At 40.0% G+C, this 15,042-nt stretch overlaps 1 protein-coding gene across 1 annotated transcript in view; it reads right to left on the reverse strand.

The window, feature by feature from the left end:
• Positions 1-15,042, reverse strand: part of prdm16 (PR domain containing 16) — a 167,779-nt gene that overhangs the window by 63,016 nt on the left and 89,721 nt on the right. The window contains exon 3 of the mRNA XM_029506118.1: positions 11,589-11,639. Coding sequence (XP_029361978.1) covers positions 11,589-11,639 — 51 coding nt within the window. The remainder of the gene's footprint in view (positions 1-11,588; positions 11,640-15,042) is intronic.

The following is a 15,042-nucleotide window of genomic DNA, read 5'->3' on the forward strand; positions in this document are numbered from 1 at the left end:
AACCTTCTTGCAACCTGCTGAGGGCCTTTCAGGTCTGTGAGACGCTGCTTCCGACTGCTGGTAAGAGCCTGTTGCCGGCAGTAATCAAAACTGATAATCTTACAGGAGAGAAGGGGGGTGGAGGGGGTGGGGTAGAAAAGAGAAAAGAGAGCGAAAGAAAGAAATGGTTGGGGGCTTTCGGGAGGTTGGAGCTCAAGCAGAGAGCCTTCCATTAGAAATGTGTTGTGGCTCTGAGGGGGCCGGTGGCCAGCAAGCAGTGAAAAATGCTGTCTTCTTAAGGCAAGTGAATGGCATCTCTTTAGTGATTAGGAGCAGTAATAATGGGCACCCCCGCCTGTTACCCCTAAGTCCATTTTATTGCTAATTCATTTACCTGTTATTTCAGACATACTTGACAGGCGTCACCTGCTATGAAGTCATGTTTGTCAGGCAGGTATGCCCATTAGCTGGGGATCTTAAATCAGCCTTACAATGGTGCCAGTAGGGGAGTAGAAAGGCTGGCCTTGATGTTAGCAGATAACACCACACCACAGTTATTCTGAGCAACATGAGAAATCTTTTCTGCTCTGAAAATAATCAGACTCCATCCCTGGAGCGATTCTTAATTAATGCATTTTTTCCCCCATTGTAAGTGGATTTTAAGCCAAGCTGATCTGCTTTTGTACTCTGTTGTGAAAATCCTGTACACTCAGGAAAAATATTACAGCTGACCTTGTGCATTCAGGAAAAACTCCTTGCTGAAAATGAGTTATGAAAATATGTAATAATCTCCTTTTATGTAAAATTAAATTGACCATTTTGACTCAAAGAAAAAAATTACAATTTGGTACAGTTTCAACTGTGGACCAACCTTTTTGCATTTTTAAGATAGAATTGCCTGAACGTCATTCATCAAAAGTCATTCATATTGAAGTATACATTTGACCAGATACAGTTTATGTTATAATAAATTATGTGATATACATGCTGTTATATTTCCCAAGAAGAATTGAAACAAAATAAGCATTGTGACTCCCTGGCTAATGTTCTGGATAATTCTCCCCAGGAAAACACTTTCCATGATAATATACTCATGTGAGCATCTTGATTGAAAAAGTCACAGCTGAAATTAGAGTGTGTTAGACTCAATGTATAGAGCATTCTTTTGGAGTTTGGTAAAAATCTATTTTTTTCATTACTAACCCAGTCGAGAAGAATCAACGTACACAAAGATTTAATTGGAAAAATATGTTTTCTGTGAAAGTCTTGTTTGAGACACCAATCACCACTAAAAAAGAAACAGAGTTCTAATTGTATTTAAATGTCTAAAATATCTGCATCTTCTCTTGATTTGCCATCTCTCTCAGTGTCAAGGCCATGGACATTATGACTGAAGCAAAATGGATGTCATTCTCTGTGAATCCTAGTTAACTTCAGTTTCAATGCAGTTGGCTGAATAAAAAGGATTACCCTCTGGGAACTGGTATTAAGACAGAAATCTCCTCTCCTGGGATGATGCATTCTGTCTTTGTGTGTGTGTGTGTTTCCCTCTCACTGGCCGTCTCTCCCGGGATCCCCCACTCGGCCTAATCATTGTTTCTCTAACAGATAACTCTCCATGTTCTCACACATCCGTGAGTGTGAGTGGGGGAGTGTGTGTCAGTGCGTGTGTGTTAATTAGCACTGAGTGTGTTCTTCCTTGTAATCACTTAATAAGGGGTGACGGCCCCGATGCCTGTTTACTCAATTAGCCATCCTCTTTAATTATCTAATTCACAGTGAGTCAACTGTCCTTGTTCGCAAGCTTAGTGCATGGGTCTTATGCTGATGGGCTGTGTGGGCTTTGTGTTTGTTTAAGTGTGCGTGCCGTTTCACCAGATAGAAAATTCTTTGATGGGTATTAAATGAGACGCTGGGTCATGTCAGTGTTTAAGTGGATATAGAGAATGGAAGTTGGAACTATTGTATGTCTCTTTCCTTTTCAGATCAGCATCACATACAGTCCTTGCAAACACACACACACACGTTTCATCAGACATCAAGCGATGTCCACAGGCTGCATATGAGTGCCAAGCCACATGCCTTAGATTACCGCGGTTCTGATTCCCTGAGATTTAGTCATTAATGATAAAATGTATGTCTAAAAAAGAAAGAAAGTGAAGTCTCATGGTGAGTATGATTGATGGTGGCTTTAAATGGAGGCGTCCAGGGCCAGCTCTATTGTTTCTCCTGACCAGCACTGCCACCTACTCTACCACCTCCACCCCTGCTCCTTCGTGCGGATTAAGGCCTGCCATTTATTTAACAGTTCATTTGAGCGAAGGGGCGACCAAGGTGAAGCTGTTGGGAGGTGAGGGGGGTGGCAGGGTGTCTGTGCTGTACCGTGGCGGGACGTGCCTTGTGGGACAGTGCCAGGCTGCGCTGTGGGGAGACGAGACAGGGCCTCCCCAGTGGACTAATGCCTTGTAATGAAGATTAAGACTCAGTCAAAGACCATACTGTTCAGCCCAGATTGGAGGGAAAGAGTAAGGGATGGTGGGGGGGAGTAAGGATAAAGGACCAAGTACGGAAGAAAGGTAGAGAAATACACTTTTTCAGAGCAGAATGTGTTTGACGATCAAGTATCCTAATTTTCTGCCATAGGTATAGATAAAAAATAAATAAACACAGAAAAACACCTTCAATGCCATGATTAATTGATTTAGGGTCTACACACACAGTGTGTGTGTCAAACTACTAAATTTTAGATTAATCACGATTAATATTCATTCATCATTAATTGTGTTTCATTTTGTGGGGGCAAAAAAATAATACTACGATAATAATAATAATAATAATAATAATAATAATAATAATAATAATACTACAATATATAAATACTTAACATGCTTATTTGAACTAAAGGACCAATATGGTGTCCTTATTGCTTTATATAAATAATAAAAATAAAAATACAAACCACCCCTTTCTTTCTTTTGTTTTTTTGTAAACAATTATTCACATTAACTTGGCCCGGTTATTCATCTTTTAGCCAGCTGCTGACAGAATCACTTGTTTACTTGTTTATCGGAGAGGAGAGCTAAACGCTTCTTATGTACAGTGTTACCTGGATATTTGCAAGCCAGCAGTGTCAGCTTTTCATGAGCTCCTGAATGAGCTGACCACTAGTGATGGAGGCATCAATTCCGTGGTATCGATAATGATACTCACACAAGATTCATTTGAGTGTCGATACCTCTAATAAAGGATCGATACTAATTCATAAATGCAAAATAAAAGCGCATTTGTCGCTTCAGAATCTTCTATTGGAACTTTCTCCAGGGTTTTGTGTCCTTTTCAAGGAACAGTCTTGTATACTAATGCTAGGCTTTGCTCTGTGCTGCCGGCTGCCATCTTGGACAGCAATTTATGGCAACTCCACGTGGACAAACTTCATATGCATCGCCGAGATTTTGAGATGCCCTAATTGCATTAAAAATTTTATTAAACTTAATCATGCAAATGAATTAATCTGGATATATACATATAAACTTTTCTGTATTTTTCAAAAGTACTTCCACCAGTAACTTTGCTACAGTGACTTGAACCTTCCAGCCACTAATGCCAATATATGTTCTGGCCTATCTCAGGCAGCAGGCGCACTAAATCACAACATATCATGGATGAACATACATGTGTCCATGAGTATGTATATGTTTGAGGCTCATATTCAAAGTTTGAAGGACAGTTAACCAGAGTAGCCTCAACACACGGCACACTTCACTTACCACTCCATCGTTAAAAGCTCCCCTAAGACCTATTGGAACCAGACACACTCCCACTGTCTCCTGCCATCACCTCATGCTTCCCTTCTATCTCCCAGATTTCCTCGTTTTCTTTCCTATTTTCTCATTTTAATTTTTTTAATTATCAAAAGGGACCGTTTCAACAGGGATGATGTGTACACACATGGATGGATGGATGGGCGGAGAAAGCTGGATCTTATTTCACATGACCTTGTGTTAGCAGGGCCGGCCTCTCTCCCCCACTCTCTGTCTGTCTTCCCCAGACGGACTGTGTCTGTGACTGGGCTGGCAGTTCTTGCCTCTCTTGGGCATTCTGGCATTCCTCCCTGTCATGCCCCCCCCATCCCCCTGTCTCCGGCTGTCTCCTGCCCTCTGAGGGTTTCCATCTTTACTGACATTCACTTTCTTCATTTAACTCTGTCTCTTTATAGACGTTATCATTTTGCTATATCTTCTAGGATCTATGTTTGTTTTTGTCTTTCCTTCAGTTGGATTGATTAGTTAATCAACTATCCCTAAAGCACAAAATGCCAAGATATCTCCTGAAATATTCTAGAGATATAAAGGTGTTCTTAGCCTCCTCTTTCATCAGCAATCACAGCTGAAAATGACTTTAAAAGACAGACCTGTACATTATGAAGTAGAACTACAAAGACACACTACCCCTTGTGATGCAGAGTTTCAAATGCACCCAGCTGTTCTCATGCACAGATGAACCTTTATCTTCCTTGTCTGACATAAGAAAATATCTTTGACGCGCAGGACCACACAATTATTGTTCTACACCTCCCCTTGGCTTCTTGGTCTCCATAGTAACGCCATGCAGATTGTCATGTTATTATCACCAGTGCTTGACCAGCCTGCCCTCTGCATTCAATCTGTCTGCTTTAATGGACTCTGTGTGCCTATTTTCAAGTGCATAAGCACCAAATGTCCTTAAAAGCACAGCCCGTGAGGACATTTTACAAACAAGTGGTAACGCCAAGACTTACCATCTGGGGGCAACTGACCCATTTGGATGTCCAGGTCTTTGATTAATTTTTCATATCTGAAAATTGCTTTCTGATCTTTAGTGCATCACAGATGGATTGCGAGACATGTTTTTGGTTGCTCATTTTAGCCAATGCCTCCAAACTTCCCATTTTAGTAGCCATCTCCTTTCCAAACTTTGTAGAATGAATTGACAGGATGTATTTTCTGTGGCAAGATGGTCTTCTGCCCTGTTTGCAATATAGCTCCAGACTGAGGCTACAACAGACTGCTGATTATGGCATATTTAGGCTATTGTTTGTGGACCTTTTGCAAAAGATTTCATTTCTCTTGAACCTTGGTGTCACTGTATCAGCTTCACCAGTGTTTGACAGGCCATTCATAGACAAAGCAGAGACAAAAGAAAATTACACAAAATTACAAAAAGTTCATGTCATGCCACAACAAGATACACTTACAAGCATTTCAGAGGGTAGTTTTGGTTCCTTAGGAATGTTTGTGGAGAGCGCTAAGCAAGAGAGAAACAAAATGTCCTTATACAAAGAAATAAAAACACGAGTATAAGTGAGTGTGTATGTGTGTATGTGAGCGTACACACATATATATATATATATATGTATATATATATATATATATATATATATATATACATATATATATATATATATATATATATATATATATACATATACATATATATATATATATATATACATATACATATATATATATGTGTCTGTGCGTATGTGTGTGTGCAAACTCATATGACAGACCCTGCAACTGTCAGACTACTGCCCTCCTCCTTTTGTTTGGTGACTTCAGAGAATGTGGTGGGAATGGCTACTCAGAGAAAGATTACGGAGAGACAAAGACTGCAAGAGAGGGAATGAGGGATGGAAAAAAAGAGTGAGAGACAGAAGAAAAGAAAGAGAGGGAAGGGTCAGGGAGCCAGCTGATGTGAAAGTGCCTCCGATCACCTCGTGCTTCTCCTCCGCCCCCTCGCTCTGTCTCTTTCTATCTGTTCTGCTCTTTCTTTCTCTCATTCCCACTTGAATTCCTCTCCCAGCGCTTCACTCCAGTGTGACGTCAGGTTTTGATCTGAGATAACAACAGAGATGCGTCAGTCAAGGCCCACACACACACACACACACACACACACACACACAAGTTAAAAGTGCCACAGCAAGTTAAAAGTGCCACTCAGGCACTACACACACACACTCACACACACACATACATGAACAGAGTGAAACACAGCAGTGGCCTTTGAGTGAATGCTCCTCACAAGGCATAATGACAGCATTCTGTAGTAACCATAGCTTGGACAGTTCCCACAGAGAAGACGGACAAGGAAAGAGAAAGACCATTTCTTTCCATTTTCACCTCTCCTCCTACTCCCCACCTCCTCTCTGACAACCCTGACTTTGTCTGAACCATGTGACCTTCAGATTAACACTATGGGCCACCAAAGTCTGGACATATGCATCTGTAACTGGTTCAGTTTCAAATGATCGATTGGCTCAGACAAATTAGTATCTTTTTTAAAATTGTTGAACTGCCAAAAGAAACTCCTGCATCAAAATCAATACACAAGCAAAGAACAAGAGCTGATTTGTGTGCTGGTTTGAGAAGTAAGAAAAACCTTTGTTACCTATGCCAACCAGCCATCATCTGCAACCGATCAAACTACAAACCTTTCCAACATGCATGCTTGACTATTTTGAATGATATCTCAGTTGATGCTCAATTCAACCTTCAATATTTATGCACAGGATGATGTTAGCAGGTAAAAGTTATGCTTGAAAAATCCTTTCATCCATGCATGATTTTCACCAATGCATCTTTATCCATCTGCCTGCAAGAACCCAGCTCTGATCCAAAACCCACCAGACAAACATGGAAGACCTCTGTTGACTTCCTCTGGTTTCAGAACATTTTGGTCATCATTTTTCCCCCGTTAAAGCTGAGATAATGTAAGACTTGGTTGTGCATATTTCCAAGGGGGAAGGGGATTAAGATAGTGATGCAGCCTGGGTGATGGGGTTGTGGGGCAGGTTACACAGACAAATGAAAACATGTCATTGAGGGGCCATTAAAATGAAACCCTGCCCAGCAGAAGAAGGAGACAAATCATTAAGATCTTGGTCTATAAATCTATCCACCAATCTACATTTAATTTATTTATGCTTTCGTCTTAATTATTTATTTTGCCCTAGAAAATGTCAGAAAACTGATAAAATGGTTCCAAAATGAAAAGACACTCAATTTACAACTATATTACAACTGTGTACAAAACAAATAAATATTTCAGATCTTGGGGGCGTTTTTTTTTTTTTTTTTGCTAATATTATGACTAAAACAATTAGTCAATTAGCAAAACATCTCATACATCCATCTAATACATATATGTACGGTATCTAAACCGTTCAGAGTGGATTGAGGTGGGCGGTGATTGGTGGTCAAAGAAAACCAAGCTTTAAGCTCTGACCGTAGTGTGTGCGTGAGTGTGTGCATGCCTGTGTATGTGTTTGTGAGTGTATTCTTTGGGCTCATCACTGAACAGTCAAGTCCAGGCCCTGGGCAACCTGCTGCCAAGTCCCCCCCCTCCCCAAACACACACAAGCACCCTCGCACAGAGCCACCCCTATAACCAGGGGGTATTTGTAACATTCAACATTATGAAAAATGACTTGGCCCCGTGGCACGCTGGGGTGGCAAGTGATTATAATATCCAGATAATCATTTCAAACAAATTATCATAATTATCAATCAATCATGAGCCTATTTAAGTAGAAGCTGGGATGGGGAAGTGCGGTGATGTTGGCAGGGGGTAAACTATGGCCCGAAGCACTGGATCACTTCTGTGACCCATGAGCCTCCCTCTGCCCGTATAATAGCCCTCATACATTTAGGGTCATTTAGCTAGTGTATTTAGAGACTCAATTTCCCGGCTTGATCCTAGAAAAGAAAGATATTCACACACACAAGTGCATGCACATACACACTCATAGAATCACAACTGTAGCCGATCCTCATTTCGCTCCTTCGTCTTTCAACATAGATTGGGAAAAATGTAATTAAAGGTCAGAGTTCATATCAACCCCTGCCCTTTTCTCATTTACAACTAATACAACATCTGAAACACATATATACTGTGCAATTTACATCATGGTGCAGACAGAATAACTAGTACAAGAGTTTGAATAGAATAAGATAAAAGAACATCTCTGTAAACAAAGAAAAAACGAAATGTATGACTATCACGAAAGCATCAGTGCTTCGGAGAGATGCGTTAGGCAAGCATGTCCGCCTTCACAGTGACAAATATGAGAGGAAGAGCGACACAGAGTAATACAGACTTGATGACCTCAAAGAGATATACCGTTGTATCTTTTCACAGTAAATCCTCTGTGAAAAGCAGCATGAATTGATTCAATCTCTGCAGTATTGAGAGGTGCATGAATGGGCTAGAGAGACCAAGAAATTGAGAGAGAAAGGACAGAAATAGAGAGAGAGACAGATAGTAGCCCCGGGGGGAGATGACTGTCTTGGGAAAAAAGCAATCAGTGCTCATTGATTTTCCCTGCTGCTTGAATGGAAGGTGTCTATCTGAAAGTCATTATCTGCCATCTGATCTGCTGGAGAGTTTAAACACATTGGGATGGACAGCATCCCTCTTCTGAAGATGAGGATTAACACGCACATACACAGAGACACAAGGAGCAGAGGACGTCTCCCTATCTGGCTACCACCTTTAAATCCAAGGAATCCAAAAAGAAACACAACTCTTCCCATACCCTATTAATGCACACACACACACACACACACAAACTACACAAAGACTTAAGTATATGTGCAGGGTGTGAATGAGAATATACATAAGCAGGCCCGAGACAGCTAAACAGACAGATAGTGCTGTTTTGTATGGCTGGACCAAACCAAACCAAATAATCCCTGATTCTATCACCAATAGCTTTTGATAGCGATCTATAGCTCCAACAACACCAACCTCTATGCTTGAGAAAGAGAGAGAGAGAGGGATTAAATGAGTGGAGGAGGATGGATGAGGTAAGCAGAGGGAGATTCAGATAACAGATCCTTTTATTTTCTGTCTGTGGGCCGAGCGCGAAGATGCATGTGTATTTATGTGAGCATGTGTTTAAACCAATATGGCTCTATCCAAGTCTAAGCAAGGCCAGGATATGAATCTATGGACTTAAACCTCACACACACAGACAGACATCCACTGACCCAAACACACACACAGCTAAAGGCTCTGGGCAGCTTTCAGTAAGTGGGCTGGAGAAGCTACAATAACATCTTTGCTTCTGTTTTATCCCTTGCCTTAACCCAGATTCCTCCAACTTGTCTTTACACTCCCTTCAGACTGACTGAACAACATTAAATGAGCCTGTGTTTTGTGCTTTGAATTTAGTTCAATAACTACAATATTACTGTGAGGTTATTATCTTTTTTTTTTCTTAAAACACGCTTGATACGATCGTTATTTTCCACTTAATATATTTCTCATAATGTTTCTGTCATTCATTCTATTGATTTTAAATTTTGTTGATTATTCTTTAAATCTTTCTCTGAATCACTTAATCACAAAAGTTCAGTTTTAAAGAGTCCTTTAGTGGTAAATATATATATATGGTAAATAGCTTCTGGCTGCATGAATGCAGAGTTTATCTGTGCTGCGTACTACACTTTGTCTGGTATAATTGTGGAGATTTTATGCTGAGAATAAAATACTTAGGCCAAACATGAAGTTTGTGACATTGACATGTATTTATGGGACAAATGTTATTACTTATCACATATCTATGTAAATGCCCTCTCGAGTAAATTAAATAGAGAGGCATCTTTGTGCTTCCAGTGCTTTTACTCCAATTCTGCAAAGAAGGTGAAACTGTTTACATTGACTGAATAATGCAGTATTTAACTATGTATAATATAACATTGTGGATATATATACAACAGCATATCTGTTTTACCATAATATAAAGCATAGTGGGGAATGAGAACTAATAACACACAGCCGTGCAAACACACCTTTCTGCAGTGAACTACTATTTTCACAAGCTGAAACTCAATTAAAATTCTGCTTTAATCAAGCATAGCAAAGGTAATGAAATGTTGGAGGCAGAAGAAGTTAATGTTTACATCCATGTGTTTTAGGTGTGGTTGTGTGCGTATGTATGTGTGCATGCACACTTGCAAGCCTATGCCCTGTGTATTTGTGTGAATGTATGATGTGGATGAATGAGTCATGTCTTAAGGAAGGCCTCATGTATAATTTCATTCATATTCATAACAGGCATGTGGTCTGCCGCCACCTGATGAGGGCCCACCGCAACTCACACTCTGCATAATGAGATGTGGCCAGTGTGTGTGTTTCACACACTGTAGGTAACTTTACTTTATGTCTGAGTGTGTGGATTACCACTGTGCATCTCCAGCACTGCGTGTGTCTACGTACCTGGCATCATATAAAGGTTTGTGCATGGGCCACTCTCATGTGGAAGGTGATTAGGTAGTTTCTAGAACTGTCTAGGATTTTCCACATTGTATGAACATGTGGGGAACAGCCCAAACCACTTGTGGTCAACTCTTAAAATAAGCTCATTGACTAATGCAGGATTTCACATCAACCAAGCAGTGTGTGATTTGCATGCCTGCCTGTTTGTAGAGGGTAGAGCAACTAGACCCTTGACCTGAAATGCAAATGAGGAAATTTACATGATTTTGTTTTCCTGAGGCGCAAATTGGCCATAATTGTCAATTATGCCAAAGGAGATTTTAAGTGAAATACGTCTTGTTAAGGTTGCTCGTGAGATGATGTCAGCATCTACTCTCCTCTCACACACTGGTTTGATTAAGGGGAGGTGGATTTTGAGTGGAAAACTAGTCTACAATTTTCTGCTGCTGATGTTTTGACCATCCTGTCATGAAAGATAAGACAAAAACCACATAGAAACTTTCTAGACAAAGTCCAAATCTCAGTTCCACTTTTTGTGATCACTACATCCAAAGCACATAAGCTAGCAACATCCACAGCCACCAGATGACATACTGAATTTAGCTGTATATTGCACTTTTTAAGACAAAACTAGGCGTTTGTATTTGAGCATGCAGGTGGTTTCAGTGTTTGACACATTGGTACCATTATGCAAATATAGATTGCTTCCATAAATCTTGAACCTAATTAAAAAAATATATATAAATAAACAAGAACTACTTTAAGTAAATATAATTTACTGCTATTGCATTTTCAGCCATTGATTTTGGTTTTAGCTGATATGCCATTGACTGGAGCTTGCCCTGCTCAGCCTCAGTCTCCCTTAGAAAGAGAGAGCGTCCCCTCAGCAACACCCATTGTTCTTTCACGGACAATTAGATGGACATGAACTCTCTTTCTGTCTTGTCTTGACCTGGCGACACTGGCTGTAAAAACAAACAGCCCACCCTCCTCAATAAATTTATCACCTCATAAAGTGGTCAGTGACTGGTCAATGGCGTGTATCGGTCACAGGGTGTATTGAGTGTCAGCATGTAGTCTGTCTGAAGACAAGGCTTCCTCGATTGCAGGTCATTGTCTGTTACTGTTCTTCAATAAACTGTGTTACTGAGACAGTGAAACACTTTCCATTTAATCCAGTATAAGTAAAGTTGATTTATACAGGAACAAATGTGGGCAATATTGAAGTCATACCTTTTGTGCTTGGTACAAACGTCTACCTTATTACTTTCACCTCAAAAGCACTTGGATACCTTTAATGGGTAGGGAAACCCTGTACAATAACAAATCATTAGCAGGAATAACTGTCCTACCTTTTTGATGCAGCTGTCTGGGGAGGCTTCTTCGTGGTCATTTATCATCTGCTGAGAAAAACAAACACAAATAGATACATATTTAAGTGTTCCATGGTCCCAAAAATCACCCAGTCATGCAAAACTAATGTAGTGAAACAGAATAATTTTCATTTATATGATTAAGAAGAAAATGTGTTTATTAAATCATTGTGATTAAATCAAAGAGAATATTGATTCCTGGCCTGCAAGGGACAGTAGCCATGGATTGTGACCATTGCTACTTGATGACATGAGCACAGAGTGTTCACAGTTCATCACACAAATCCTCTGGGGTAGAAATGACACCAGAGGGATATAATAATGGACTGAGAGGTCACAAAAATACACACAGATGCAAACATAACACTACACACACACTCTGATGAATGACTACGCCAAAGATTTGACGTTAATTCTCCGCTTCAGCATAGCAGGAAATTTCACTCAGACTGTTTCTGTGTGAGTCTATGAGTGTCTGTATAATTAAGCCTTCAAGCAATATTTACTGGGGGCAGATGGGTGGTAGAATGCTCCCAGTGTCTGCCAGAGGAAATGAAGGAAGTGGGGGAATGATGAAGAGATGTGGCTGCTCTGCTGCAATGAGGGGGCATTTCACATATAATGGCAACCCAGAGTCTCCCCATTCGTCTGTCTCTTTCTCTCCCTCTCTGAAGCCCATTGATGGCAACTGAGGATCAAAGACAAGATGCAGACTGTTTTCAGAGCAGTTTTAGGAAGGGTGGGGGATTGACGTGGTACTTCACTGAGTTTAAGAGAAATTAGGCCAATAAAACTTCCTCAAGCACAGACACATAGCATATTTGAGCCTCCCTTTTCCTGCTCCCTATCCTCCCCATCTGCCCTTTAACAGTAGGTGTGTTGTCTGGGTGTTGTGACAAGACTGGCCTCTATATTAGAGTTTGTATTTCCTAAACCAATGTGGCCCACCATGACTGGGAAAGAGACTTTTATCTGTTGTGGAATCTGACATGGAAACTGTGGAGCTATTATTTGAATTCTGGCTAACAGCAATGCATTTTATGCACCTTTTCATACCTGGCTTGAATTCCCAGGATGTGATTATGAATTGTGTCTATCAGCTTGTGGCTGTGTGCACTCACACACTCAATGTGAGGTTTTTGTCTTTTAAGCAGTGTAAGCCATGTAATTCAGACTTTTAGCAAAATATTAGGCTTAGTTGGCCCATATCATGTTATTTCTTACAACCAATGAAAATAAAGCTGTTGAAACCATCTGTGAGGATGAGTAGACTGACATTCAAGTTCGTGTATGAACACAAGACCAAATTTCTTCATTTTCCAATTAAATGGGGGCCCTTTTGAAGTACAATAACACAACAATGACACAAGTTTTATTGTGAGAGCTCTGCAATAAGAACCACAAAATTTGAGCAGCCAAAGTTGTCACTTCAAACTACCAATAAATTAACTTCTAAATCAATGGAAGCAACAAACAAAATATTCAGTATTCTCACTATCACTCCCTGGATGTTAGCTCTTTTCTGTCAAAGTAGTTACACAATGAAAATACCACTTCTCCCATTATTAGAACTTCTGTTTCAGTTGCTTAACCATTTTTTGGGACCTGTGACATTGGAGAAAAAGTTCACCCTCAATTGTTCTTTCTATCCTGACACTAAACTTGTGAACCAGATGGACCATATGTGCACTAATGTAGCATATACCATGATTTCCTACATTAAGCTGTCAAGGGATCTATTTCCCAGCTTCACCAAATGGGAGCAATTACACCCCAGATACTTACAACACTGTTCTCAGCCTGCTTACATATCATCTAACCCTTTACAGAAGCCTCTTCTTTCTGAAATCAGTTCCAAACATCATGAGTAAACATGTCATCTCCCATAAGAGATGCATTCTCCTTTAAGGCCAATTAAATTTGTCACATTGTTCTCACTTGTAACTCTATCAACAACAACATGTGTGAGTGATGAACAGCAGGTCATGTTAAAATACCATCTCAATTCAAAATATCATCAATGTATTTCCATCACATAAAAAACAAATGAACAAGCAAATCATCAAATGTATGTGCAACTAAAGCCAATATGTTCTATATCTGTGTATGCTGTCCTGAGTCTGAATTTATTGTGTGCATGTTGTGTTTGAAACAGGTGCATAGAGTGGTAACCTTTAGATAGCATGTAATATACATAATAACATAATGTAATGTAATATACTGTAAAGAAAAAACACTTTTGAAAAACTTTAGAGCTGCTGTTCAGATTTGTATAGCGTTTAATTAAATAACAAATAAATACCAACTCTGGCTTTTTAAGCAGCATGTTGTGAGGGTATATATTATATTTCTGAGACTGAAAGACGAGGCACAGATGGTTTGAATGAACAAGGGAAGCCTTTTACAAAATGGCTATTTTGTCCTAAAGCAAACAAACTTTCTCTCTTTTTAATTCACTTACTTATTCTGTGGGATACACAATACAACCATACAGCAGCAAATTGATTGGGTTGTTCAGTAAAAAGAAAGATAAATTAAGGTAATGTGTCTGGTATGTATGTAAAAAACGGGCTTGTGAACATGGTGAGAGGGACTCAGGGAGAGAGAGAGAGCGAGTGCGCGAATGCACTTCCTCTCTCTTGTAATGCACAAGACCAGCTGCAACAGTTTACAAAACCAACAGCTTGGCTGGGTCACCTAAAATGCTACCAGGCGTTCAACAACTATAAGACGATTTCTGGACTTTCCCCCTGCTCTGCTCAGCTACATGCCAAGTGTAAATATGTGTGTGTATCAAATTGTACAAGAGTAACCTAAAACTGTAGAAAACATGCAAGCAGACATGGGCGGTTTTACTGATTCTTTAATATCCCCTCAGTTTCAGGTGAAGGGGGTGGGGGGGGTCAGACTGTGTGGCTTTCTATCGTCCAAACCTCAGTTTTGAGACTAGAAACACTGCTGAGTTGACTGTCAGGAAAATTCTAATTGTAAAGCTTTGAATTATATACAATTTGAATCCAGATTGTTTTCCCCATGTGAAGTGACCCAATGAGTTGTTTTGCTTTTTTTTTTTTTTTTAAGTAAAATTCAAAGATTGACAGTTAAGTGTGTTTCAAGTGCTGAAACGCAAGGGCTTGTGCAATGACGACAATGGCTGTAAGATAAAGACAGGTGGAGACAGTCTGTCAACACTGGGATATTTTATGTAGGCGTGCACACACACACACAGAAACACACATACACATAGAATAGTACAGTCTTGCAGTGGGACCCCGCCAAGCAAATAAATAAGCTATTAATTAGAGAGGGAAAATGTGATTGACCACTGACTGGCGGTGCTATGATTTATTGCACTTGTCACCGTCATCTCAAAGTGACTTTTACTCTGTGTCAGTGAGACAGGTCCAAATACAGCCAGGCCAATGTTGAGAGG

The sequence above is a fragment of the Echeneis naucrates genome, chromosome 7 (genome assembly GCF_900963305.1).
Source record: "Echeneis naucrates chromosome 7, fEcheNa1.1, whole genome shotgun sequence".
NCBI classification, from domain to species: domain Eukaryota; kingdom Metazoa; phylum Chordata; class Actinopteri; order Carangiformes; family Echeneidae; genus Echeneis; species Echeneis naucrates.